The sequence below is a fragment of the Heteronotia binoei genome, chromosome 11 (genome assembly GCF_032191835.1).
Source record: "Heteronotia binoei isolate CCM8104 ecotype False Entrance Well chromosome 11, APGP_CSIRO_Hbin_v1, whole genome shotgun sequence".
NCBI lineage: Eukaryota > Metazoa > Chordata > Lepidosauria > Squamata > Gekkonidae > Heteronotia > Heteronotia binoei.
Genome location: NC_083233.1, coordinates 3,407,881 through 3,435,657, shown reverse-complemented (window position 1 = coordinate 3,435,657; position 27,777 = coordinate 3,407,881). Strand labels below are relative to the sequence as shown.

Genomic DNA, 27,777 nt, shown 5'->3' with positions numbered 1-27,777 from the left:
CAGAAGCGGAAGCTAAGAAAGCGTGCACCTGGCTGCGTGCTGCTGGCTTTGCTCAGTATGCACAACTTTATGAAGGTAAGCAGGATTTTATTGGGGGGTGGGGTCTGAGCTGATTGGAGAAGCACATGAACGCATGCTGGTCAGGACTGGTCAGGCTTAGCTGGTCCGTGATTGGTGTTCTCCCCACCCCTGAAAGAGGGCCATGGGATGCAGGGCCATGTGGCTGTAAAGGCCCTTCCAAGAGTGTACAATCACCCTTGTGCCAATTTTTTTTTGCTCCCAGTTTGTTTCTGGGATCAATTCAAGGCACCTTTAGAGCCCCCAATCCATGCAGTAACTGCAGCAAGAATAATATACGCAAAACAGTGGGAAATGCAAAAAATACCTAAACAAGAGGACTTTGTTCAGAAACTTTTAGAGACAGCAGAAATGGACTTGCTTTCTGCAAAATTACAAGAAGGAAATATACAAAACAATAAGAAGATTTGGCAGCCACTGTGTGATTGGTTGGGTGTAGCATAGGTGTGGAAATTGAGACAACTAAGCAGCAACATATTTGTATATAAAGATTATATAAGATAAGGCGTAAGTGCTGTATAATATACTGAAAAAATGAAGCAATTATAAGAAATGTGTATTTGTAAGCCAAAGTAAGAATTATAGAGAGGTGGAATGTTATAAGAGACAAGATAGAAAATACCAATTGTGAATGATATATAGGTGGTGGTGATTGAACCAGATGTATATGTAATAAGAAAGGAATGTAATTAAGGGAGGCATTTGTTCTCTTCCTCCAACCCTGATTTCCCATAATTTCCTGTAGAATCTTCCCTTTCCCCTTTCCTATAACTGAAATTTAATAAAACTTTTAATTTGAAAAGAAAAATAGAGCCCGCAATGGCTCAGCTATCATATAGCTTGACCTCCGCCTCTATCACCCTGTCCAAGTGTTGAAAGTCATGCAGTCTGGCTTCCTGCAGGGGCCAGCCCTCCCTGGGCTCCACGGGAAGGGTCTTTGGCTGCTGCCTCCAGCCTGTGGGGCTCCTCCCCATCAACAGGGGCACTCTGGACCAAACTCAGCCTTGGCTTGTCCAGGAGGCCTGTGAACTGGTCCAAAACAGGGATGCTGCTTCTTGGTTTTGCCCTGTGCTTTGGCATCAGTCTTAGTGGTTTTATCTTGCTTTTATCTGAACTGCGTTCTGTATTTTTATTTGCTGACTGCCTTGAAGACCCACTGGGCGGAAGGGTAGCTCATAAGGAAACCTGTTCCCATGCCAGTACTTGCCCCTTGAGTGAGTCTTCCTGCCAGCGGCCTTGTCTTTTGGCACCCCTTTGGGCTGCCCCTCTCACAGAGCTTCCCTTGACCCACAGCAGCTAGGATGGGCCAGGGAATGTCCAGTGGGGACACAGACTCCAGGGTTATTTCAGCTTCTGGTCTGGGGATGGGACTTCTGAGGTAGAATCCTCTACTTTCTCAGTTGGAAGCCAACTAAGGTAGGAGAATGGTACCACTACAGCCCCAGTCTGAATTGGGTTTCCGCTGGCTATTTATTCTTAACAAAAAATAGGGGGAAATGTCTGTTTTAACACTGCTTCAGTAGCCTGGCAACCAAAATAAACTTCTGCCCCAGCAGAGCTTAGCCAATCACTGTCGTCCAAATCATCAGCAAAAACGGCTGTTTTATGAGTCCGCCATCTGGTGTCCTGCTTCCATCTGGAATTAGCAGGTGTCTGCCTTTGTCTTTGGCTCCCATTCCTTCAACCACACGGCATCTAACGTCAAAGAGGATTCGTTCTTTGTTGGCTACACAGTCATCCGAGGCAACTGCTAGTGGTTCAGAAGTAATCCCTTCAAATGCAGATTTCTGGAGAAATTCACCTTAGCACTTCAGTGCCTGTCTCTAGCTATTCTCAACATGTTTGGCTTTTATGCCTGGGCCCATAACCCAGAGCCCCATGGGATTGATTGAAGCCCTGGGTTCTGGCCCGCGAGCTGAACATTTCACACCCCTGTATTAAAGTCTCTGGGTCCAGAAAGACTACTCTGAGCATGGAAAATGCATTCTGCATTTTTTTTTTTTGCAACTTCTGTTGTGTTGAGATATATTTCAACTTTTGGCCTGCAAAGATGAGCGGGGAAGTTCAGCAGCCCCACCCTCTGCTCCCTCTGCTCAGCAGCAGCTTCAGCTCAAGCTCAGGAGGGTGAGGACAGGCAGGGCAGGGGGTAGGGGGGAGAAGAGAGGTGTGGGCTGGTTCTGACCCACAAGCCATAGATTTGACACCCCTGCTCTAGGAGATGCACCAACCAACCCCCTCCCACCCCCTATATGTAATGGTTGAGGAAATTCTTTTTCACTGTATCTGAGGAAGTGTGCTTGTGCACAGAAGCTCATACCGTGAATAAAACATTGTTGGTCTTCAAGGTGCCCCCCTGGACTCAGACTTTGTTCTGCTGCTTCAGACCAACATGGCTGCTCACCTGAATCTACCTCCCTTTAGTGGCAGGTAACCCATCTTTCACCACAAGGTGAACAAGCTGATAGTTTCATTATTGAAAAGTCACTATTCAGGTTCTCTGAACAAGTAGCAAATATCCTTCCTAGTGCTCAGATTCCCAGGTCCCAACGTCTCCCCAGCAGGGGCATTTGAGGGTCTTCTGGGAGTGGCCATCCTCAGTGTGATGACATCATGCAGAATGATGTCATTATATAGGGGATGCAGTGTTGCATGCATACACCCCCTCACTTTCCCCAACCATATAAGAGGGCCATCCCTTTAAATGGAAGGAGGAGGGACTGCTGCCCTGCAAGCCTGGGGCTTGGAGGGCAAGAGCAGGTGGCTCCCCACTCTGAAAGAGCAGGTGCTATATGTTTCTGCCCTGCAGGCCCTGAAATCGGGGCTTGGGGGGCAAGAGCAGGCAGTTCCTGCAAGCCACAAATGTGTGGCTGGGAGGGGAGACGCACATGGCATCCATCGGGCCACAGAGGACTGTCGGGGGCGGGGCTTCCCTACCTGCCAACTGGGGGATCCCCCCCCCCCGGGGACTGGCATCCCTACTTAGCACCTGTAAGCTATCAATTAGGAAGTCTTTTAACAACAAACTAGTTCATTTCTCCAACTGGGCCAAGACACTATTGCTTTAGTATTCCAATTCCAATTTAGTATTCCAATCTGCTGTCATGAAAAGAATCTGGCTTGGCACGCTCCTCACTTAAGGTCCACTTGGCCACCACCTATGGCCTACCATAGGAGAGTTCATTTCAAGCCGCTATTCTCACACCCTGCATCCAAGAGTTTTTTGAAGGGCTTGCTGAATTTGTTTCCCCCACATCCATCTGTCATTCCACAGTGATCTCTGTCTGTTGTTCTTCCTCAGCTTATGCTGGCCTCATTTGAACCACGAGGTTCTTGCAGCCTACGGCTCTTGTCCTTTGAGGTTGCCTATAACGTCTGCCAGGAGAGTGGGAGAAGTGGCAGCTCTGAGAGCTGGCCACCCAGTTATTACGCTTCAAGCTAATCGTGTCATATTAGGGCTCAGTTTAAGGTTTTTGCCCAAGGTGGTCTCAAATTTCCACTTTGCACAGGACATTGTTCTTCGGGTGTTTTTTCCATCCCCTACTTCAGAGGCTGAAAAGACACTATGCTCGTTAGATGTCAAACAGTATTTTACTTTGATAGAAGGATTTTAGGCATTTCCAGAGACCTTTTGTTTGCTGTTCTGGTAGTTCTAAAGGGAGAGCAGCTTCTGCACGGACTATTTCTAGGTGGATAGTTTAAGCTATCTGTTTGGGACAGAAAAAGGCCAATCTGTCATGTCCACTAGAAAAGGGTGCAGGCAGCATCTCCAGCATTCCAGAGAGGCACTCCCCTGAAAGACATCTGCCGAGCTGCAACATGGTTGTCACCAGACACCTTCCCTAAAGCACTGCTCTGTGGGGGTGAATGCAAGAATAGATTCAGCAGTTGACAGGACCATGGCATGGCTTGTTCCACTGAGACTCATCCCACTTCACAGGTAAGGAGCTGAGTAGTCTCCCGGTGTGGGTCTGCACAGAAGACTGAAGATGAAAACTGCATTGCACCTACCTGTAACTTGTCCATCAGGGTGTCTTCTATTCAGGCACACATTCCCTTCCTCCTACCCCGGTGGGTGTTCACAGGACCTTTAATGTCATGATACTTGCAGCACCTCCATAGACAGAGAGGAGGGAGGGTTCCTCCCTGCAGAGCACATGACCGGTGGGGGGAAAATGGCGTCTAGCAAACTTTGGGGGGAGGGGCTTCCCTCGGAGTGCTGAAATGTACTAGAATAGCTGCAGAGAGCCTCCGGTAGCTGGCTTGTGCAAGTGCAATCCCACTGTGTGCCTGCACAGAAGTAAAAGGTAAAGATAGCCCCCTGTGCAAGCAGCAGTTGTTTCCAACTCTCGGGTGATGTCGCAGGTAAGTGCAGCACTGTTTTACAGCATTCTCAGATCTGTGCCCCTCATTGCTAATTGCTAAGCTTTTGTGTGTGTGAGATTGTGAGAATCTGGAGAACACACCCCTCTGCCCATAGATGTAGATGAGTAGGCCAGGAAGGGGGAATGTAATTTCCAGGGGATCTGGGAAGGCCACACTGCAGACTGTGGCAGACCCCAGAGGCTTCTTGAGGCAGGCACTTGTGCCAACAGCTCTGCTTCTCCCAGGTATGAGATATTCTGGGCTATAAATTCTCCTTCTCCTCTTCTTTTCATTCCCAGAGTCCCTGTTCCCACTTGACATCTCTACTGTGAAAAGGGACCTTCGCTTTCTGGACCAGGATTACCTCAAATCCCTCTGCAGGTTAGAAGAAAAACACCTGAAGGATGGAAGGGAGGAGGGCAAGTGGGGGTAGGCGGGCAGTCGGTGGCTCAGGCTATGGGGGGTGGGGTGGGTTCACACCTGGCCCTGGGAGGATGGCCGTGCAGGTGTGGCTCTTCAGGCCGAGCGAGTCCTTTCTGAGGCTCAGGTGGAATGGCTTTGGGATTGTCTCCCCCCCACCACATGGCCTGCAAGACCCCCACTGGCTTGTCTCTAGGCCATCAGCTGAGGCAGCCCCTTATTAACTTCCCTCATTTGGGTGTCCCCCACTCCCCTCAAATGAAGCCTCACCGGGCAGAGTCCTCGCTTTGGCTTATGCCGCTCTGACAGCACCCATGGGCACTGATGGATCGATGGATGGATGTGTGTGTGTGTGTGTGTGGAATGATGATGTCATTTGAGAGGGGAGGGCCAGATGGTGATAAATGTGCTTGCGCAGAGAATGTGGCATCCTTATGGGCAGCTGGTTGAGGGAGCTGGTTGCACAGGAGTGAATCCCCTGAGCTCCGAGCCACACAGAGGGGGAAATGCAGGGGTGGGAGGCTGAGCTTGGAAGAAGAAAGCCCTCTAGGAGGGATGCTTTGCCCTCTTGCCCGCTGCTCTGCCTCCAGCTGTGGCCAGCTACCTTGCCGGAGAAAGACACCACTGCAGCATCTTGTGAACCAGGGCTGAATTTGGGGCCGTGATGGCTCCATTCTGCTCTGTTGTGGCTAAGGGCCATTGGTAGACTGATCTCCTATGCGCAGTCCTCTTTGAGCAGCTCTTAAACTGAACGTCAGGCTGTGACCACCCCTGGTTCAGCACTCTCTGACCTTCTCCAGCTGTGTTGCCCGAGGCCCTTTCCCTGGCAATGCCGAGGACTGGATCTGGGACCTTGCTGCAGGCCATGCCCTGAGCCACGGGGGCCTCTGAGCTTGGGCAGTGTCTCTGGCACATGAACTGTCTCTGCCATGGCCTTGGATTTACAGAGAGTCATGCAGGCCTTGTCACAGCTGAACTTCAGTTCAGTTTGGTCTCCTTCATTTGGGATTGTTACTAACAATTATTTGAAGGAGATAAACCTTTTTTATTTTAATCACTGCCTGAACTCTTATACCTTAAATAAAACTTTGCTGGTCTTAAAGGCGCCACTGGACTCAAACTTTGTTCTGCTGCTTCTGACCTACACAGCTGCCCCCCCTCCCCAAATGAATAACAGATAAGTGATGTTTAAGCCTGGTTAAGAAAAAGCAGGTGAGCTGGGACTCTAAAGGTGCCCTTATAGTAACAGAAGGCAGCTCCACTCACCCCAACAGGAGCGGCCCCCTATTTCTGCGCATTTTGAACTTGCACCCTGTGGTTATCCTGGAGGGCGCAGGGGCTGTGGAGGCCAGAGGGAGGCAGGAAAGAGCCGTCATGGGAGTCTCAGTCCATTTGCTGTTTCTTTAAGTCAGGCTGGGAAGAAATGCCGTGGACCTCTGCTTTCAGATGTTCTGTGCAGCCCAGAGCAGCAGAGGCAAGAGAGTGGCTGCCTCTCTGGCTTTCCTAGACCACCCACCCAGCCCTGACTGGAGGACTGAGGAGGTGGCCCCGCGAAGAGAGCATGTAGAGCTTTGGATTCCTTGGCAGCAGGACGTCCCTTTCATTTACTGGCAATTGTCTGCTGACCTTTGGAGTGACCTTAACAAGGCACAGGTCTTGTGCAGCTACTCAGGTGTGTGTTTCAGGCAGGTGAGTCTGCTCCAGTGCCAGAGCCTCTGTGGTGAGCACACTGCAGCATGTGTCCTTAGTGGAGGTGGGGGGAGGGCTGTTCAGGGGAGAATCCTGAAGACCAGATTCCCAGGGTCATGTCTGTTCTTTCTGTTCTTTTGCATTGGCTTCATTGTAGATCTGAAGTTTTAGTGGTCCCCTTTTTGTACTTGAAGTTTGTTTCCAACTCATTGCCACAGTCATTAGCATGGCATGCACACTAATGCAGAGGGGGAGTATGGAACGTGGGGAAGAGGAAAAGGCAGCTGGCCTCAGGTGTGGGAACTCTGGGAGAAGTGGGGGACCCTGTGTCAGACCCAGAGGCAAGGAATAGACAAGTAGAGTTCAAGATCTTTATTCCAGCATCATAGGCAGATACAGGCATTGTCGGAACTGGCTCTCCCACCAGTTCCTTGCTCTTATAACCCCTTGCTTTGACAGTTATAATTCAAGCCAAGCGTGCCAAGCAAAAGCGGGGATTTTGCGTGGATTCCCTTCTATTCAGTCATCACCCCAGGTGCTCGTTATTACCCACTCGGTTACATCTCCTCCAGCTCCCCTGACCTTGGTTTCATAGTAACTAGCAAGTTCCCAGACATGACCCCCTCCCTCCAGATAAGCAGCGGCGATGCTTCAAAGCCAGCATAACAAAGCACAAGCGTTAGCATTGTATACATGATACTTGTTTGGATATATATGGGATATATATATTGTATATTTTATGGATGTTGTTAGCCGCCCTGAGCCTGCTTAGGTGGGGAGGGCGGGATATAAATATATATATATATATATTTAAAAGAGGAGCAAAGATGGAGTGACTCTTGACATTCTACCCCCCCCCCCCCCCCGAGACCCTCCGGCTTGTTGGGCTATTTGTTGTAAAAGTCCTTAATCAAAGCTTTACAGTTCATATCTTTGGCCCGAACCCATTCTGCTTGACTTAATGGGAAGTGAGTCCATTTGATAAGATAAAAGAGTTCACCATGCTTGATCTTGGAGTTGAGAATGTCCTGCACCTTATGATGAATCTGACCACAAACCAGGGTCGGGGGTGGTGGTTCCGTCTGGGGGAGTCACGACGAGGGCCCAGGGTCCTTTTTCAGATAGCTGGCATGGAAATAAGGGTGCACATGTTTAAGGTTTTTTGGTAAGTCCAGTTCAACAGTTACCTTATTTATAATCCGTTTGATTGGGAAAGGCCCCAAATACTTCAGCCCCAACTTTTTGCAGTTTTGAGCGTTGGGTAAGTGCTTAGTTGAAATATACACCTTGCCCCCCTCTGCCAAGTCCCAAAGTTCGGAGTGCTTTTTGTCGTATTGGGTCTTGTAAGCTTCCTGCGCCCTCTGAAGTTGGTGCCTGATAACTGCCCATTCCCCTGCTATTCTTTTCCACCATTCCGTAAAGTCTACTGGGGTCGACGAGGTGGGGGGGCGAGTTCAGCAAACAGCTTGCTCTTGTAACCATACACTGCTTGGTATGGGCTTACTTTGGTGCCACTGTGCATGCTATTGTTATAAGCGTATTCAGCAAATGGTAAAAGGGTCACCCATTTGTCCTGCTGGAATGACGTATAACAGCGTAAGAATTGTTTCAGCACTGCATTGGTGCGTTCCTTCCGTCTGTTTGCGGGTGATAGGCGGAGCTGAGCCCTTGCTCCATCCCAGCCAATTCACACAGGTGTGACCAGAACTTGGCAACAAATTGTGGTCTGCGGTCGGAAATCACCTTACTGGGGAAAGTGTGTAGCCGAAAGACGTGCTGGATGAACAGTTGGGCTAGCTGCTTGGCCGTGGGTAGTTGCTTGCAAGGTATAAAATGAATCTGTTTAGAAAAGGTGTCTATCACCACCCAAATCACTATTTTCCCCATAGACTGGGGCAGGTCGGTTATAAAGTCCATAGATATACATTCCCAGGGACGCAAGGCAGGAGAAAGGGGTTGTAAGTGTCCTGGTGGAAGGCGCCCCCTTTTCTTGGCTATGATGCAAGTGGGACACCCTGGGGTATATTCCCCCACATCCTTCCTTAAGTTCTGGCCACCAAAATTGTCTTTGAATCAAATGCACCATCTTCACAAAACCAAAATGCCCCCCCAGTTTGGAATTGTGCGATCTTTGGATCACCTGTTTGCGTAAGGGTGGGGGCATGTAAAGTTTTTCTCCCTTCCGCCAAAGTCCTTCCTCAGCCTGTGTTAACTGAAGATCCTCCCCTGGCGGATTATCCAAAGCCGCTTTTTTCAGTTCCAATAGAAATCCCTCAGGGGGCTCAGTTTCTTTTCGACTCTGTGCACACGTCACTAAGGCACTTAGTTGGGAGGGCGTGAACAGTGAGTCAGTAACTTCCTCCCTCTTGCTGTCGTGCTGAGGGAGGCAGGACAGTGTGTCAGCTAGGAAGTTTAGTTTTCCTGGGATATGACCAAACTTGAAATTGAACCGCCAAAATAATTCTGCCCACTGCACTTGTTTGTTGTTGAGGTTGCGGGTGGCGATTAGGGCGGCCAGATTTTTGTGGTCTGTCCACAATTCAAACGGCTCCCTTGCCCCCTCTAGGTAGTGCCTCCATTTTTCTAGGGCGAGTTTAATGGCGGAGGCTTCCTTGTCCCAAACAGACCAATTGCGTTCGGTTGGGCTAAATTTCTGGGACAAATATGCACAGGGGTGCAACTGGCCATCCGGCCCCTCTTGGAGCAACACGGCTGCGTGGGTGACATCGCTCACGTCACATTGAACCACGAACCTTCTATTCTCGTCAGGGTGTATTAGACAGGGCTCGGATGTGAACCATGCTTTCAATTCATCAAACGCTCTCTGGCAATCCCCGATCCACTGAAGGCCGGAACTGCCTTTTATGGCTTGCAGCCCCTTCCCCTTTGTTTTCAACAGTTCTGTGAGGGGTAGGGTGGCTTCAGCAAAGTTATTGAGGAACCCCCTGTAAAAATTGGCGAACCCCAGGAAACCCTGGAGCTGTTTGCAGGTTCGGGGAGGTTCCCAGTTAGTCACTGCTTGTACTTCATTCGGGTCCATCCCCAACCCCCCCGTGGAGATGCGATATCCTAGGAAATCAAGCTCTGTTTTGTGGAACTCGTACTTGGACAGCTTGGCAAACAGTTTGTGCTCATATAGGGGAGGGGAGGTCCTGGGAATGTGGGAGGGGAGGTCCTGGGAATATATTAACACGTCATTCAGGTAGCAGACCATGCACTTATAAAGGTACTTGTGCAACATTTCGTTGATCAAGTTCATGAACACCCCGAGACCCCCTTGAGGCCGAATGGCATGACCAAATATTCAAATTGTCTGAGCGGGGTGTTGAACGCGGTTTTCCACTCGTCTCCCTCCTTGATGCACACCCAGAAGTACGCGTTCCGAAGATTGAACTTGGTAAAGATTTTCTCTTGGAATACTTCCCCCAAAAGGTCCCGAATGAGCGGGAGGGGATACGCATTACTCATAGAAATCACGTTCAACCTGAAAAAGTCAGTACATAGCCGTAAACTGCCATCCCTTTTCTTTCTGAAGAGTACAGAGGCGGCATGGGGGGACTTGGCAGGGCATATGAAACCCTGGCATAGATTCAGTTCCAAGAATTTTTGTAGCTCCTCCCGCTCCCCTCAGCTCATCGAGTATAGCTTGGCTTTGGGCAGTGACTCTCCCTCCACAAGTTCAATGGCGCAGTCCGTATCCCGGTGAGGGGGTAGCTCGTCCACCTCCTGACTATCAAACACCTTATGGAGGTCTTGGTATTCGGGGGGCAGGGAGGGTGCCTTGACTCTGGTGACACACAACTTTTCCAGTTGGGGAGGGGGATGCAGCCCCCACTTTTTGTCCCAGCAGTGATTCTCACACACTGGATCTAGAAAGTATATGGCACTTCCGCTCCATTGGACGAGCGGGTTGTGGTCGGCCAGCCACTGAAGGCTGAGAACGGCTTGGAACTTGGCGGCCGGGGCTATGATGAAGGTGAGGGGTTCCCAGTGCTCTCCCACCTCCAGGGTGCACACCTCCGTCCCCATGCTACACAGTTTCCCCTTCATCGGACTCCCGTCCATCTGCTTGAATATATAAGATTCTGTGAGGGGCACAGTTCTCAGTCCTAGCGCCTTTACTAGGCTAGGCGACAATAAATCTTTTGAGCACCCCGAGCCCAGTAGGGCTCTAATGCAAGTAAACCGCTTTGTGATGGGGTTCACTAGGGTTATGGGTACATAATACAAAGTTCCGGATAATCTCACCTGTAGTGGCGCGGCCGTGGCCTGGACCTGCTGTTGCACGCTCCTCACAGCAGGTCGTTGTCATTTCCTGCTGGTTGGGCCTCTCCGTCCTCCCCCTTAGACTCTTCTAGGATCGGTTCCTGGAACCGTAGCACCGCAGATTTGGCCTTGGCGATCTGGGCCCTCGACCCCCCAGCTTTCTTCTTCACCTCTGGCATGATCAGAGTGGAGGTTCGCGGTTTCTTGGTTTGCTCGGGCATTTGTTGGCGATGTGGTTTCCCCCCACATTCAAAGCACAACTTCGCCTTGGCTCGGCAGTCCCACTTCTCTCGGGAGAGTGACTTGGGGGCCCTCTTGGGTAGGCTCAATCTTGGAGTTTTCTCCCAGCCCTCTCTGGGGGGCCCGCCCTGCTGCTTTTTGTGGAGGGCGATTATCTTGTTATGATCCTCTATCTCGCAGGCTAGTTGGATCCAGCCGACCAGGTCTCTTGGCTCCCCATCTTCAGGGCCTCTCCGTAGATGTGGAAATTCAGGCCCCTCTTGAATTGTTCGATCCTGGCCCCTTCATCCCATTGGTGGACCTTGAAATTCATCGCCCTGAATTCGTTGAGGTAGGCGCCTTGCTTCAGGTCTTGCAGGGCCGATATGGCGTTGGTCTCCTGCAAGGGGTCCTCAGAGTGGCAGCGTAGGGCCTTAGGAGGTCCATGGCCAAGTTGAAGGCCAGGGATCGACTCTCGAACAGGGTGACATACCACTGGGTAGCTGCCCCATGAAGGCAGCTCCAGATGTATTCCACCTGCGACTGCTCTGTCGGAAAGTTGTGGGCCCACACGCTGAGGTGGCTCCATACTGACACAATAAAGTAGGCAAGTTCCACAGGGTCCACATCGAACCTCGCTTCGCTAACCCACGGCCCGCCTGGAACCAGGACAGGTTCCTCTGGTCTGAGTTGAGGCTGGGGGGCCGGTTCACCCCCTGCGGGCGGTTCTCCCCCTGCTGGTGGCTCTCCTCCTGCCTGAACCACCGGTTAACCGCCCCCCGCTGGGACTTGTTGAGGGGGGGGGGCGCGGCCGCGACCTGGTCCACCGCTGTCTGTAGCTGCCAGGCAAGGTTGCCCATCTGGATCAAAAAGGCATTCATGGCTTGCATCTCCTCTTGTAGCTGGCTGCTCTGGCTGGCAATTTGAAATGAGGGTTAGGAGGATCCGTAGGTTGGGGTGAGATGCCTGTTCTGAGTTCAGTTTCCGCCTCCTTTTGGCTGAGGAGCAGCCAAGAGCTTCTGCCTACAGGAGAGGCCACCGGGCCTGAGCTGCGGCCTCTCCTCATTCAGGACCTGCAGGGCTTGGCTTCTCCATCGCAGCTGCTGGAAGTGTCCGCAGAGGGGACTGAAGCTTCGGAATCCAGCAGTGAATTAATCAAATTAATTTTGAAGCTTTAACATCTGACACGTGACCTCCCTGCTTCCCTCTTGTTGTCCTTTGATAATTGGCTTTTCTCTGGGAAATGGTTATTCAATTGCCCAGAATGGCCACAAAAGGGGGAAGCCATTGAGGCTTAATCTGCTGTCAGCTAAATGTCAGAGCTGGTTGGGTTGGCTGCTCTGACGAGCCACTGAATTGCAGGCGACGGGTCTTCTGCAGAGACCAAGGCCAGGCTGCCAGCTCTTCCCCTCAGCCACTTGGGCACAGTCCTCTCTGTCCCTGACGAAGGCGGTTGGGAGCAAACAAGCACTGCAGGCAAGAGCCCTCCCTGTGGAGCCGCATCCTGGGAGTTTTAACTCCTGCTTCAGAATAGACTAAGTAGAGCCGGGCAGGTGGGTTGTGGGAATTCAGTGGGAAGTTGTGAGGAAATGCATGCTGGGAGCAGCAGGGGGTGCACGGGAGTTCTTCATGCCTTGCTTGGGGGGCGGGGCTGCGAAGAAACGCCTTCTTGTTCTTGAGAGGTTTGTGATGAGCAAAGACTCCACTTTGTGTTTTAACAGGTTTTCCCCCTTCACTGGGTGGGCAGAGCTTAGTCTTCCAGGCTTCCCTCGGCTCCCGCTCATAGATCTCGCTAGAGACAATGGAATGGCCAAGTCCCCACTTCTCCCACCTTGAAGCAGGGAACAGAGTTTGGGGGGAATGGCTTGCCAGAAAGTCTTCAGGAAAAAGATTCCTGGAGATTTCCAGGAAATGCCTCTGTGACCTGGACAGTGGGTAGAGTTACAGAGGTATGATAAAGTCTCCTTGCAACAGGGAGTCGGTCTCTTTTCCTTGGGCGCTGCGTCCAAGAGCACCCACGGAGACCTCTTCACTGGGAAGGCAGCCATTGGCCCCGCACTTGCCTCAAGAGCTGGAGGGAGCTTCAAAGTAAAGGCTGTGCTATAGGGGCCTGGAACATCCTAGCAAACAGGGGCCTGCCCTAATTTAATATCTGATAGGGCGTGTCTGGAGATAGCAGCTTACCTGTTTCTTTTGGCATCCCTCGCAATGTATATTTTACTTTGGAGGTTGGTTCTCAGTCTCTGTACCATCTAGATCCCATGCCATCTTGGACCTGCTAGTGCAAGAGGAGCCCCCAGGATGGGAGAAAAGTGGTCTCTGTGCACGTGGCTATTTCTTCAGGGGAGGCCCAAAGTTGTAATTGGTCCTTGAAGTAATCAGGCTGTGGGTAATGGAGGACATCGAGGTGGGGCTCCAGGTTGGGAAGGGGAGCTAGGAGCCCTGTCCCTCCTGTCAGGACCCCCCCCCCCCAAAAAAAATGGCAGGTGGTGGCAGTGAGTTCCCCTGGTGGAAGGAAGGAGTAACGCCCTCCAGGAGCTGGCAGTGCCCAGGAGGGGTGGGCAATGCAAGGTCTGCAAGTTAAAGCAGGCCTGTAACAAAGAGGTCCATCAGTGGCTATTAGCCACAGTGTGTGTGTGTGTGTGTATATGTATGTATGTATGTATATATATATATATATATATATATATATATATATATATATATATATATATATATATATATATATATATATATATATATATTTTTTTGGGCCGCTGTGTGACACAGAGTGTTGGACTGGATGGGCCATTGGCCTGATCTAACATGGCTTCTCTTATGTTCTTAAAGTATGCATTGTATGTTGTTAAAGCGCTAAAAGAAGTTTCGGTTGGTAGGAATGTAAGGTTTGCATGTATTTCCGTTTCTGCCAAGCAGGAAATGTCTTTCCCTTGACTTTGGAATTCCTGGGAATGTTGCATCTTGCAAGGCCCGGTGCACAGAGGTGGCAGAGAAGTCTGCTCCACAGGCCCCGAGAGCTTCCGGAGGGCAGCCCCCCTTCTTGCATCTCTTCCTGTTCTCTGGCTGTCTGAGTCAGGGGGGCTTCTTCAGGCCCCCTTGAGATCTCCCCTCTTGGGCAGGCCACGACTGGGGGGAAGGCCACCCACCCCCTCCCAGAGGCACACTTTTGTTTGCAAGGAAGTTGTTCTCTCCTCTCAGAGTCTGCAGGGAAGGATTCTGGGGTAGGGCGGTGATAATGACTTTGGCAGGCCTAAGAAGCCCTGTGTGTGAAGGAGAGAAGAAAGGGACCCAGGGGGGTTTCTGGGCAATTTTCACTCTGGCGCATAAAAGCCCTCATGCACCGAAGGGGCAGAGCTGCCCTAGGAGAGCCAGCCTGTCACTTAGAGAAGAAGAGGAAGACTGCATATTTATACCCCGCCCTTCTCTCTCAATCAGAGACTCAGAGCAGCTTACTGTCAAACAGACGGATTCAATGACGAGTCGAAGTTGATACAAAGACTACATTTATTGATAGACCGTTACTTTGGCTCAAGCCTTGGCTTGAGAAGACTGAAACCAATACATTGATACATAAGTTTTAAGGTACACTTCAAAGGGATTCCTACGGGGAGGGGAAGCAGGGGAGCATTCACACATAAGTATCAAAACTACATACATTCCCAGGGCGTTATCAGGCATTCGGCCTTGCATCGCCCAGATGGCGCTTCCTCCTGCAAGAGGATTCATGGGAGGTGCTGATTGCTTTGCTCTCAGTAATTAACAGCCATAAAGCAAAGAGGGGCCAGGAAAGGATAATAAACTAGCAGCATTTGGTTCAGTGTGATCTTACACAGGCCTGCTTGTAGCAGACCAGGAATCCATCAGTTATTGATCAGAATTAGTCATGCTTGACACTTACAATCTCCTATATCTTCTCCCCCCACAACAGACACTCTGTGAGGTGGGTGGGGCTGAAGGGGCTCTCACAGCAGCTGCCCTTTCAAGGACAACTCCGAGAACTATGACTGACTGAAGGCCATTCCAGCAGCTGCAAGTGGAGGAATGGGGAATCAAACCTGGTTCTCCCAGATAAGAGTCCGCACACTTAATCACTCCACCAAAGTGGCCAGTGCAGCCTGGGAGTCATTTGGAAGGGGCCAGTATGGCCCAGCAGACCTCGGGCAAAACGTGGCGGTTGGGAAGAGCCCAGGTCAGAAGGCAGATGCAGCTGGGAGGGGGGGAGTCTTGGTTGGTGAGTTCACCTGTCCCCAGAAGTCACAGGCTTGGCAGGTACAGTGATCTGTGTCTTCTGGCTCCTACAGGCCCACCAGCTGTTGGGTTTAACCAGTGAACAGAGCAAGCTCTGTGTGTGTGTGTGTGTGTGTGTGTGATATTGTCTGCAGTTGCAGCATACTTGGTTGTAATTCTTTTGCTGCTTGCCAGCCTGCCAGCATTTCCCAGAATGCCTTCTTGGGGGGGGGGGGGGTGACTCTCTGAGTGCAATACTTGGAAAGCACTTCCTGGCAGCAGATGAAAGCCTTGGGTTGGCTGGTGTGTTTGGGGAGGGGGTGGTTGGCGCTTCTCCCTGCTGATGCCAGAGCTGCCCGTGAGCTGGCTTCTGCCCCCAGCGGAAGGGCTGCCCGAGCCAGTGTTCCTGGGGGGTGGGGGGGTGATGTCCTCAGCCGTGTGTGTTCACTTGATCCCCAGCTGCTTGCTGACAAGTGACAATGATCTCAAACAAGAGTTGCTGTGTTTTAAATAGCCTAACCGAACAAAGGCCAAGCGAGACCAAACCCCCTCTCTTCTTTGCCGCAGGAAACTCATGACCCTGAACGCCTGCGCCTCCATGAAGCTGGAAGTCCACTTTCAGCGGAAACAGGTATGTGTTCCTCTTCCAGGGGCTGGAGCAGATCCCGAGGAGCCAGGCCGGGGCGGGGGGGTGGTGCGTGGCCCAAGCCCAGGCAGGCCTCAAGGACTCTGGAGCGGTCCATCCTCCCTTAACCTGGCACCTTCCATCACCCCCTGACCCGCCCACCTGTCTCCTTTGAGTGGCATCATCCTGCCCCTCTGCTCCCAAAGTCCCATTCAAGGAGGAGGGCATGGGGGGGGGGACATCTTTGACTTGTTCAGGGTCAGACCACACCCCAGGCCTCCCTTGGAGCGTGGAACTCGATTCCTAGGCACACATTTTGGGTCAGGGGCAGAAGCCTTTACTCCTTGTCCCAGTTTCCTTTGCTCTTGGCCGTGGATGCGGAGCCCAGCGGGCAGAGCATGGCTTGGCGGAGCTTGGCCAGGTCAGGGGAATGGCGCGGGAGGCCAGCTTCAGCCTTCTCTCCCCGGACTCCTGGGTTCTTGTCCTTGGGGCAGGGCCAGGACTGGACCCCCCACTAGCTCTGAGGAGTCACTGAGACCCTGTCAAGGACAGAAACGTCTTTTCTCTTTTACAAAGGAGCAACTGTTTAGATTCCTAACCTTGCTTTAGGAATCAAATGTAAGAAGTAACCGCAACAGAATGCTTTGAAAACACACTGCTTTGGGGGCAGTTTGCAATGGATTCTGTCCAGCAGCAGACCTTTAATTCCGCCTTCCCCTGCTGAAATCTCGAATGATGCCCTTTGGCTCCTCCATGTGGGGGAGGGGCAGATGCTAGGCAGTCCTTGGAATGCAGCTGGTCCGTGCATAGAGGGGGCATGGGTAGGATGCAGTTCATTGGAATGAGCCAGGTGGGAACATGGGGAGGGGGAGGCTCCTTTTCTGGCAGATTCACGATTGGCCCCTTGGAGTGATGTCCCCTTGCAACCTTGAGTCACCAGCGTTGGAGCACTATGGGATGGTGGGTTCAAGACCTGAGCTGGCTCCTTCCTGTGGGGGGTGGCTAGCACCCGAAATGACCTCTCCTGGCTGTTCCTTGTAGGGGTTCCCCAACCTGGTGCCTGGGCGCATCGCCTGCTGCTCAAATGTTTTTAGAAAATGGGTGGGGCTTTTGCCCAGCAAGGCTTCTGATTGGCTGTTGGAGACCTAAACAGATTTTTTAAAATGTTGCTTTAGCTGAAGCTACCAACAGATTAAAAGGATCTTCACTGTGTGATGGAAGGTTAGCTACAGCAGCCATTTTGTGGTGGGCTCCGCCTCTTGCTGCAGCCATTTTGTGGCAGCTGGTTTGTGACTGTGCCTACCATGGTGTGTTAGAATTCCAGATGTGCCCCCTGGGTCCAAAAGGCTGGGGACACCTGGCCTTGGCAGTGGGACCCTAAAGTGCCAGGAAGTCCAAAAGAAGCCTGCCAGCACCATGGAAAGGTAAGGCTGCAGGGAGGAGCTCTCTCTGGCCTCGTTCTGGGAAATGTGAGTCTGGATGAGGATTTCCTTGAGCAGATCTCTGACAGGTGCTCTCCTAAGGCGTGTAGGGCCCAGACTCCCATAGAGGGATTTAAAGCAGATGCACAGCATTTTAAAGTAAGCATGGAAGTCCTTGCATTGACTTGACTCTTCATGTCCACTGTTGTCCTAAATCTAGAGATGGTGGTGCTCTTAAAGTGCTACAGGGGGCCTGCCCAGCCTGCCCACTGGGCAGATTAGGCATTGCCTAGGGGGCTGGGAGGGAGGCGCTGAATTGGACTCTCCCTCCCCCACAGTGAGTTTGAGAGGAAAGCCCAGCATCTCTGAGCAGCTGCCTGTTTCGGAGGGGGTGGGGGGGTGAAGATGGAGGGCAGGATGCCGGCTGAGGGATGGATTCATTCCCTTTCTGCTCTGGCAGCTGAGCAGGGCCAGGAGGGGAGACCAGGGCTGAAGAAGCCCAGGGCTGCCCCACAGAGGCTGGCAGGCAGTGGCCAACCCGCTCTGGCCTTCCCTTGACTTGAAGACTCTGCAGAGTTGTGACTTGAGGGCACTTTGCACCCACACAGAGTGTTCTGAGTCGGATTATTTGCCCTGTGAGGAGGGCATGGGTTTGTCTGACCGGCTGGCCACGCTTTGCTGGCTGCTGAGTTGTTCTGATCCTTGTGCATTCCCAGAATGAAGACCCCGAGGAAGACGATGTCTGTTCCATCAGCAACCGGTGGGCCTTCCAGAAGGACAACAAAAGGTGGTCTTGTAACGAGCCTGAGGACTTCCTGTCCAGCATGAGGAAGGAGTCCAGCCAAGAGAGTCTCCTCACCGACCTCAGTGCTGACCTGGAGGCCACGTCTCTGCAGAGCAATGCCAGCACAGGCCAAACCCCGGCTGTCCGAGTCATGCCACCTGGCTCTTCCCCCACCCAGACCAGCTCCATCCACTCACCAACAGACCCCTGGGACAGCAAGGGGAAACCCAAGAAATGTCGGACACGGAGCTTCCTCAAGAGGATCGAGTCTCTGCGAAGGAAAGACAAGGAGAAACTGGCTCCTGTGAGAGCCAGGGCGGAGGCCTCACAGGACACAGCAGACCCTCCGCTGGGGAAGGGGGCTCTTCTGAGAAGGGAAACAAGTAAGCGCCTTCCCTCTGCAGGCTGCCAGACTCACCAGGCCTTGGCTGGAAACAGGCCCCGCTTGAAGCCCAAGTCCCTGGAGGACTCCTGCGAAGGCGCCCTGGCGAGGGGCTGGGCTGCCCAGGGCTTTGGCCACCAGGCTCCGTGGGACAGGGGCTGCTTGGTCCAGCTCCCCGAGGACCACAAGCCAGGCACTTTCCCCAGATCTCTCTCCCTGGAGAGCATCCGTCCCCTCCATAGCAGCCGCTTAGCTGACTGGGGATGTGCCGACAAAGCCCCTGGGAGCCTGGGAGCCGGTGGGGGCCAGAGGAGCTGCCTGCAAGGCCCTTCCCTGCTGGGGGCTCGGCACCAACCGAGGCGGTCCTCCCTGAGCTCCACGGGCAGCTGCACCAGCCTCTATGACAACGTGCCCGAACTGGGCGGCAGCAGCAGCAGCAGCAGTGACGGCCTCTTTGGCTTGGACCCGGAAGTGATCTATGAGAGCCTGGATGATGTCCTGCAGCAGGTGTGGGGCTTGCAGCAGCAGGTGGAACTCTGGTCCAGGGGACTCCAGCTGGACTTGGAGGGCGAAGGTGTGGCGGGAGGGGGGGAGGAGACGGACTCAGGAGGAGAAGCCGCCACCCCCAGCTTTGAAGAACGCTCCGTGTCTGACATAGGCACCTCCACCAGTGACTTCGACAGTGCTGGCAACTCGCTGAACGAGGCGGAAGACATAGGCATGCGAGAAAGAAGGGACTCCGGGGTGGGAGCCTCACTCACCAGGCCTTGCAGGTAGGAGCAGGTGGGATTAGGACCCACCTCTTTGGCTCTCAAACAGCTGACCTTGCTTCTGTGTGGGTTTTATGTTAAGCAAGTTTGGCCACCCCTGTCCTAAAAGATTATCTTTTTAATTCAATATCTTGTTTTTAAATTCAGTCAGATCTCTTATTCTGTCCCCTTCTACATGAATAGCATCTTTCATCCAGACTTAAAGTTGCAGATATGTTAACCACGGCATCCTTTTGTCAGGCCAGAGTTTTGAATTGTCCATGTGCTGACCATCGTTGCTTTGACATCTCCTTTCACATTCCTTTTGTGTGAAGGATCTTTGAACATCCTTTATTACTCCTAGCTTGCCATTCTGAATGTGCAATGTCAGATGCTTTGTATTTTTTATTTTGTGATAAGGATCCTAACATTACTTGTGCAGTGGCCAGTGCTTTCCAGTTCTTCCATCCTTTAAGTCACAGCTGTTTCCGCTGCTTGAGAGCATTGCCTCATTGAATCATAGAGTTGGAAGGGACCTCCAGTCTCATGGAGCCCAGTTGGGAGAGAGACAAGGAAAGAAGTTCGACTGCAGCTTGGCCTTCCAGTGTGGCAAGAAACAGGAGACAGAGTTGAGAAGTCCTTTAGTTCCTGGGCAATTGTGGTGTGAAATCACCACCCCCATCCTCCTGAAGGCCAGGAGGAAGGGGATTGTGCCCGCTGGTGCCAGAGTTCCCCCGCGGGCTCCCCTGGCTGAATGCCTTGAGTGCAGCCCCTGCTGCAGCTGACCAAGTGGTCCGTCTTTGGACCACCCGTGGAAATGCCAGTGTTTTCGTCTGGGTGTTCTCTGCCCTCTAGTGAGCTGAAATTAAAGTTGGAGTCCAGAGGCACATTTAAAACTTTATTCAAGTTTTCTTTATTCAAGTTGTATTCCAAGCTTTCATGCCCAAGCACACTTCTTAGGGTGGGTGCAAGAACACCCAGGCGAAAACACTGCTTCAGACCAGCACGGCCACCCACCAAGACTCTGTCTGAAATGGAAACGGTGCACCAAAAAATCATGACATTATTGCCAGAGCCAAGGCAGCAGAATATGTTCTGCAATTTCTGCTTACAAGTGATCGGTATTACAACAAATTCTCTCTTTCCTTAAAAAATAAATGGCCCTTTACAATAAATATTACAGTTCGCCTTGTAACTTGAGTTCTGCTCTTCTGAGTCTTTCGGGGGCTGAGAGTCACACTGTCCAGGGAAAGTGTCAGTTTGACATGAGCCTGGGAACTGGTCCCTCATCAGCTTCTGTAGGCTGGGCAGCCCATCCCAAAGAGGCTGTACTTTGCTGCCCTCCCTGCAGCCTTGCTTGGGGCCGTGAATCCAGACCCTTTTGCCAGGGGGGCTGTGGGGTGTGGCCCGTCCTCTTGTCCCGGGGTGCCTCCCTGGCTGGCCAGCTCCCCCTGGTGTTCGAACTCCTGTTGGCAGGATGGCTGAATTGCTGTTTTCCCTTTGTGCTTTCATGGCTGAAGACTGCTTCTTTGGGGATCTCTTTGTACTCTGAAAAAGGTGTTGTGCAGATGAACTGCCTCAAAGGCAGCCTGGTGTGGCTGATCTTTGACTGTTCTTGTAGGAAACTTCGCTGGCACAGCTTCCAGAACTCCCACCGCCCCAGCCTGACCTCGGCCTCCTTGGAGATCAGCCGCCAGTCGGCCGCACAGCTCCACCTGCTCCAGAAGTGCTCCCTCCTCTCTCTCACTGCCGTCATGGAAAAATACGCTACTCCTCACAAGCAGACCTGGGCATGGTGAGCAAGCAGCGGGGAAGGAGGAGAACACCCAGCGGCTGGGAGAAGCACACCCCCCATACAGATATTGGTTAGAGCAAATGGTGGGTGTGGGGGGTGTTAGGGGAGGCAGCCCCCTTTTAAGCTGGGCCTCTGGGGCAGGGGCTTACTCTTCCTCTTCTCTGCCTCCTCACTGCCTTCTGGCCATTGCAAAAGATGGCAGTCTGATTCACAGAAACATGTTTTAGGGATTGCATGTGGCCGGCCAGGCATGTTTGGATAATATTTCCCCTGTTTTTGTTCTGAAATCAGATTCACATTGCTTGCCTGGAGAAGGGCCTTTCCCGATGGCAGGGCCTCCTCCTCCTCGTTTTCTGCCCAGTCGATGCAGGAGGGTCTTCTCTGCAAAGATGGGAGCATCGCCAGGTTTCCCGGCTTCTTGGGCTCTTTCCAGGCTCAGGCACATGTGCTCCCCTCACTGGTGTAAAAGACCATGGTGTGGACCCACTCGAAGATGGGAATAGTTGCCCTGCCCTGAGAAGAGACCACCCAAGAATGCCCCCCAGCCTTGCAGGGAATGGGCTCAGGGCAGCCCCCCCCCCCCCCGTCTTCATTGCTCTGCCGTTGAGCCTTCTCTTCTCTGTCTCTAGTCCCTGTTTCTCCGGCAGCAGGAGTTTGGAATTCACTTTGTAAGCCCCGTTCCTTTCTCCCCCAGGACTGTTCCCAAGTTCATGAAGAGGAGCAAGGCCCCCAGCTACAAGGGCAAGGTGGTCTTTGGGGTCCCCCCCATCATCAGTGTGCAGAGGACAGGACAGCCCCTCCCCCAGAGCATCCAGCAGGCCATGCGCTACATCCGTCGCCACTGCCTCGACCAGGTGAGGTGAGAGTGGGGGCTCCCGAGTTCTGGGAGAAAGAGGAAAAAGCACCTGCCATCCATCCTCATCACCCAAGCAGCATTGGATAAACTGCTGTTGTCCAAGCAGCCATTGTTTTTCAAATCTCAAAAGTCCCAACTCTCCAGCCTTTCCTCCTAGGAAATCTCCTCCAGCCCCTCAGTCACCTCGCTTGCCCTCTGCTGCACTTTCCCCAGCTCTGCAGTGTCCTTTGGAGATGCAGATGCACAAATGAGGCTGCACCACAGCTCTGTTACAAGGGCATTGAAATGTTGGCCCTTTTTTCAGTCCCCTAGCATGGAATTTGCCTTTTCCAGCACCTCTGCTGCTGGGTCAACATTTGCATTGAGTTGTCAGTTATAATCCCAAGCTCCTTTGCAATCTCATTCTCAGCCAGTGCAAACTCTTTCGGCAGAGAGAGAGGGAGACTGACTGATTGGCTCACACTAAATCAGCTTAGAGGGAACACTGGTCATCACAGGGGCTGCAGTCGCCTTGTTCACCCCCCCCCCCCACTGGAAGTGGCCTCCCTTGGGATGCCCACAGCTCCCTTCCGCAGATCACACACAATGTGGCATGCACACACAGAGGCTAGTCGTTAGTGGTCCTCTTCATACTGAGAGCTGTGTCTGCTTGGTCCTTGAAGGTGAGTGTGTGTGTATGTGTGTGAAGGATTGCAGCTTCTTATTTTTTGTCTTCCCGGAATGATCACCTGTTCTCTCTTCCTCCTCTCTTGCCTGTGACCAGGTTGGCATTTTCCGCAAGTCAGGGGTGAAGTCTCGAATCCAGGCCCTGAGACTCATGAATGAAGTCTCTCCAGAGAATGTGAATTACGAAGGGCAGTCGGCTTATGACGTGGCGGACTTACTGAAGCAGTACTTCCGGGACCTCCCAGAACCCATTTTCACCAACAAGCTCACGGATACTTTTTTACAAATTTACCAGTGTGAGTGGAGGCAAGAGCAGGGGGAGGGGGTGGCAGACAAGGGAGCAAATCTAGGCCTTGAGCACGCTAGGCTGAGAATCTGATTGGAGGCCACCAGCGGGAGCAGACTTGCGTGAGGGCTCAGGGGAGCGTGCTTGCACAAATGCAGTGCTGAGCGAGACTCTCCCAGAAGGGCCCTGCTGGCGAGGAGGAGGAGGCTCCAAACAGTGTGTCTCCCTGTGCCTTGGATGGCTCCGGCCCGGGTGGCCCCTGCCTTGAGGAGAGAAAAGGGCGTGGAATGGGAAGGAACTGATTTCTCCTTAGTAGGGCTCCACCCACAGGCTTCTGCTTTCCCCATCCCACCAGTTGCTGTGCGGGTGCATTTTGACCCACTGCTCTCCAGTTCCCCTTGCGGTTTCCTAATCCTTAAAAGACAGGATCACAAAGCTGCGAGGAGAACTGGAGGGAGCCTCGGGTCATAATGCGCCCATGCAGCAATTGTTGGGAAATCAGTTGCTTGTGCCGGGGAAAACAGCAGCCTGGGGGCAGAGCAACGTTAGTGAGAAATCGGTCAGGGTGCCTCTGCCCCTTCCCCAATAAATGGAGGGGAGAGGGTCTCTCACCTCACCCACAGCCAGGGGTTTCTTGGCCGCTTCCATTGCACTTTCATGTATGGCCCACATTGGAAACGACTCTTCTGCATTGTTGGCGGCAAACAGACTGGCTTCAGGATGTGCCCCCCTCCCCAGCAGCTGGTGGCATCCTGGAAGCCAGAACTGGGTCGGGCTCTTTGCCCCTGGATGGAAAGAAGCAGGCCAAAGGGGATTGTAGCCAATCCGGAAGCTGTTGTGCCAGGACTGAGCTGTGGCTGATTGTCTGCCCCCTTCAGTTGTCCCCAAGGAGCAGAGGCTGCAGGCAGCACAGGCGGCCGTCGCACTGATGCCGGACGAGAACCGTGAAGTGCTGCAGACGCTGCTCTACTTCCTCAGCGACATCGCAGCTGCCCAGGAGAACCAGATGACAGCCGGGAACCTTGCCGTGTGCCTGGCGCCCTCCCTCTTCCACCTCAACGTCTCCAGGAAAGAGAGCCCGTCCCCACGGTGAGGGCAGCGGGGGGGCCCCTCTCTTGCCTCTCTGCTCTGCCCGCTGGCTGGGTGGGGGTGGGCAGGGCAGGAGCACTCAGGGCAGATGCTCCCCACCCCCTCCGTGAGACAGGCTGTAGATGGTGGAAACCTCTTCTTCTGGATTGCTCCTTGTTCCATACTTGATATTGCCCTCTGTCTACCCACTGCAGCTGCGGGGGGGGGGGGGGGATCTGTTGTCGCAGCCCAGCTGTGAATACAAAAGGGAGTCTGGAGACCCACGTGCCCATCGAGGCCTTCCTTTAGCTTAGAGCTCTTTCTCTCCTCCGCAGCTTCTGCACTGGCCTCCTCTACACCGTGGATTGCGCTAGTTCCCCTTCTCTTTCCCCCTGGTCTGTCTGCAGAGAGCACCTGTGGAAGAGGCCTTTAACAGCCAGCCCCATTTGAGGCAGAGAATTTTCTCTGCTGTGTTGATGCTGCTTTGCACAGTCAAGCTTTGAAGGTGGTGCATTTCCCTGAGCGCTTCATTGGTGCAGAGTCCCCAAAGGACTCACCACAGAGTTTGGCCGGTGTCAGATTTGCTTTCCGTGTTCCTGGCTGCGTGTGCCGTCAGGGTTCTCACCTGCCCTCCTTTCTCCCTGGGACAGGATGGTGCAGAAGAGGGGCACCATGGGAAAACCGGACCAGAAGGACCTGAATGAAAACATGGCTGCCACCCAGGCCCTTTCGCACATGATCACAAGCTGCAAGAAGCTGTTCCAGGTATGGAGCGAGGGCAGGTTTCCTCACGCAGTGCTGAGGCAGGGAAAGGGGATTGCTGCCCTCTCTGGGGAGGGACGGCCTCCCTGGCACAGCTCCGAGGGACCTCAGATATTCCACGGTCATCAAATTTAAAATTCTGCACCAAGAAAAGTTGCATTCAGCAGCTGAGCAAATCACCATGTTGCAAAATGCTCTGTCGTCTCGTCTGCAGCTGGTTCTGAGCAAGGCTTCTGGGGTTCCAGCCATTCTTTTTTTTTGGGGGGGGGGGGGTGTCAGTAGTTCTGGCGGGTGGCATGACTGAGAAGACCGCCCCCCCAGCATATGGTGTTTCCCCTCCAGATCCCCCATGACATGATGCTCCAGATGTGCAGTTCCTTCCTGTCAGCCAGTGGTCACCTGGAGCTGGTGAGCCAGACCCTGCAGGGGGCAAGCAGGAGCTCCCCCCCGGACTTGGAGGCCAGCATCCAGAGCCTGCTGAAGGAGGCCTCAGAGCGCTTCAAGGGCTGGCCCACCACCCCTGGCCCCCAACACACAGAGCTCGCCAGCAAGAAGGTAAGAGGAGGGAGGGACGGAGCTCATCCGCCAGCAGGCGCCCAGCTGGGGTCTTAAAGCTGCTCCGGTGCACTTCAGGCAGAGGCCCTCCAAGGTAGCCCTTGTGGCTGGCCCACTGAGAACCTGGACTGGCCCCAGCTTGGCTTGAGACTCTTGGGGGTGTTTTGGGGCTTTGGCTGTCAGGTCAACAGGCCTCAGAGTGTTGAGCAGCTGACAGGTCGAAGAGCTGCCATGGCGGGGGGAGGGGGCTGAAGAGCCGGAAGGTCCACCTCTGGCCGGTGGAGGAGAGCAGGACCAGAGAGCCTGCAGAGAGCTCCCCACAGGAGGGCTTTGACGAGAGGCACTTTTCACGGCCCTCTGGAGGTGTCGAGCTGCAACTCCTGTTGTGTCCCATTTCTGTCTTGCCTCCGTGTTTCCCCAGGTGGGTGACGGACACCTTCTGCGGGTGTGGAAAGTGTCCACTGATGTGGAAGCGCCTCCTCAGGCAGTGCTCCAGCGGGTTCTTCGGGAGCGGCACCTTTGGGATGAGGACTTCTTGCAGGGGAAAGTGATTGAGGCTCTGGGCCAAAACACAGAGGTCTATCACTACCTGACAGACAGCATGGGCCCCCACCCTCGCCGGCAGTTCGTGGTTCTTCGGTGAGAGCTGGAAGCCGTTCAGCCCCTCTGCTGCCTGCCCTCCCTCCCTTGGGAGGCTTCCCCTGCCCAGAGCTGACTCCCCTTGCTTCACTTCTCTCTTCTCTTCTCCTGTGAGCTGAGGATTGTCCTGAGAAAGTCCTCTGCAGCATTGGCCCTTGCCCCGTCTCTCGGTGGCTGGTGTGGTGTCTTAATGCTTGAAAGTTAGCACTCATCCCTATTTAGGTGAAGAGGGCACAGTTGTCTTCTTTCCAGGTCCCAGAATAATATTGGGCAGCTGGGCTGAGTCCCGCCCCCCCCCCCCCCCCCCGTTCTTGAGCATTCTGTGTGAAAAGCACTTGTGTGACACGGACGGGCACCTCTGGGGTTGGTGCCAGCAAGGTCGACAGTGTCAGGAATCAGGTCTGAGCATATTTCTGCCCCCTTTAATGGGTTTCTGAATACTTTTTGTGATAAGCAGATATCTGCTCTACTGCATCTACCTAGATAGCACTCTCTCTCTCTCTCATAATGAAATGTTTAAATTACCCTTAATCTTGGGAAAGTATGACAACCACCCCCCCACCATAGGTCTCTTCAGCCTGCTTGTCCCAAGGCCTGGGCTTCTCTTTCTCCACTCAGTTTGCTCCCTTTCTTGCCCGGGCTGCGACAGGACAGGTCAGGTGGTGCCCACAAGAGAGAAGCCGCAGCTCCTGAGTGGAGGGCCAGGCGTGAGACTCTGGGTCGGCTTCCCTCCCCGTGGGACTTTCTCCTCATGCTCCCATTTTGCACTCTTGGAAAGGGAGGGAGTGAGAAGGAAAAAGCTTGGATAAAAATATGGCGCAGAGGTCCATCAGTGGCTATCTAGCCACAACATATTGTTGGAACTCCCTGTCTGGGGCAGTGATGCTCTGTATTCTTGGTGCTTGGCGGGAGGGGGGGAGTGGAAGGGCTTCTAGCCCCACTAGTAGACCTCCGGTTTTTTTTTGGGGGGGGGACTGTGTGACACAGAGTGTGGGACTGGATGGGCCATTGGCCCTGACCCTACATGGCTTCCTTCTTCCTTCCTTCCTTCCTTCCTTCCTTCCTTCCTTCCTTCCTTCCTTCCTTCCTTCCTTCCTTCCTTCCTTCCTTCCTTCCTTCCTTCCTTCCTTCCTTCCTTCCTTCCTTCCTTCCTTCCTCCCTCCCTCCCTCCCTCCCTCCCTCCCTCCCTCCCTCCTCCTTCTTTCTTTCTTTCTTTCTTTCTTTCTTTCTTTCTTCTTCTTTCTTTCTTTTCTTTCTTTCTTTCTTTCTTTCTTTCTTTCTTTCTTTTCTTTCTTTCTTTCTTTCTTTTCTTTCTTTCTTTCTTTCTTTCTTTCTTTCTTTCTTTCATCTTTCTGGCTGCACCTTCACTGTGTGCTCTGCCTGCTGTGGTCCCTCTGGGCTTGCTGTGGCTTGAGTCAGAATGGCTCTTGGAAAAATGACCAGTGCTCTGTCTCTTCAAAGCTTTGGAATGTCAAGTGATCAGTTGGAATTGCTAAGATAAATTCAGAAAATGGGAGCACTGAATGTAATGGGCAAGCTCTGCTTTGGCCCTTCCACATCACAGTGTTTGTGGGTTCTGTGCTGCCTGGGGTCAAACTCAGGTTTCTCTTGTGCCCTTTTGCAGGAAGTGGCGAACAGACCTGCCCCAAGGAGCCTGCCTCCTGGTCTCCTCCTCACTGGATCACAAGAAGCTGCCGCTGGAAGGTGGGGTCCGGGCAGCGATCCTGACCTCCCAGTACCTTATGGAGCCCTCTGGGATGGGCTGCTCAAAGCTGACTCATATCTGCCAGGCAGATCTCAGGTATGGCTTAGATCCCCCACTTGTGGCAACTGAAGGTGCCCAGTGGTTGACTTCTCCTCTGCTGAATTCAGCCACTCTCTTGGTCTGCTTGCCCCCCTCCTTCTCCCCACCGTCCCACAACAAGTAA

At 53.0% G+C, this 27,777-nt stretch overlaps 1 protein-coding gene across 1 annotated transcript; it reads left to right on the top strand.

Annotated features, from left to right (window-relative positions):
* Nucleotides 1–27,777, top strand: STARD8 (StAR related lipid transfer domain containing 8). The gene is made up of 12 exons (XM_060250198.1): nt 1–75; nt 4,740–4,821; nt 15,829–15,892; nt 18,024–19,246; nt 20,844–21,017; nt 21,712–21,871; nt 22,637–22,835; nt 23,704–23,914; nt 24,544–24,658; nt 24,998–25,210; nt 25,632–25,849; nt 27,474–27,777. Exons 3-12 carry the CDS (start codon nt 15,836–15,838, stop codon nt 27,775–27,777), a joined length of 2,874 nt encoding a protein of 957 aa, XP_060106181.1. The 5' UTR covers nt 1–75; nt 4,740–4,821; nt 15,829–15,835.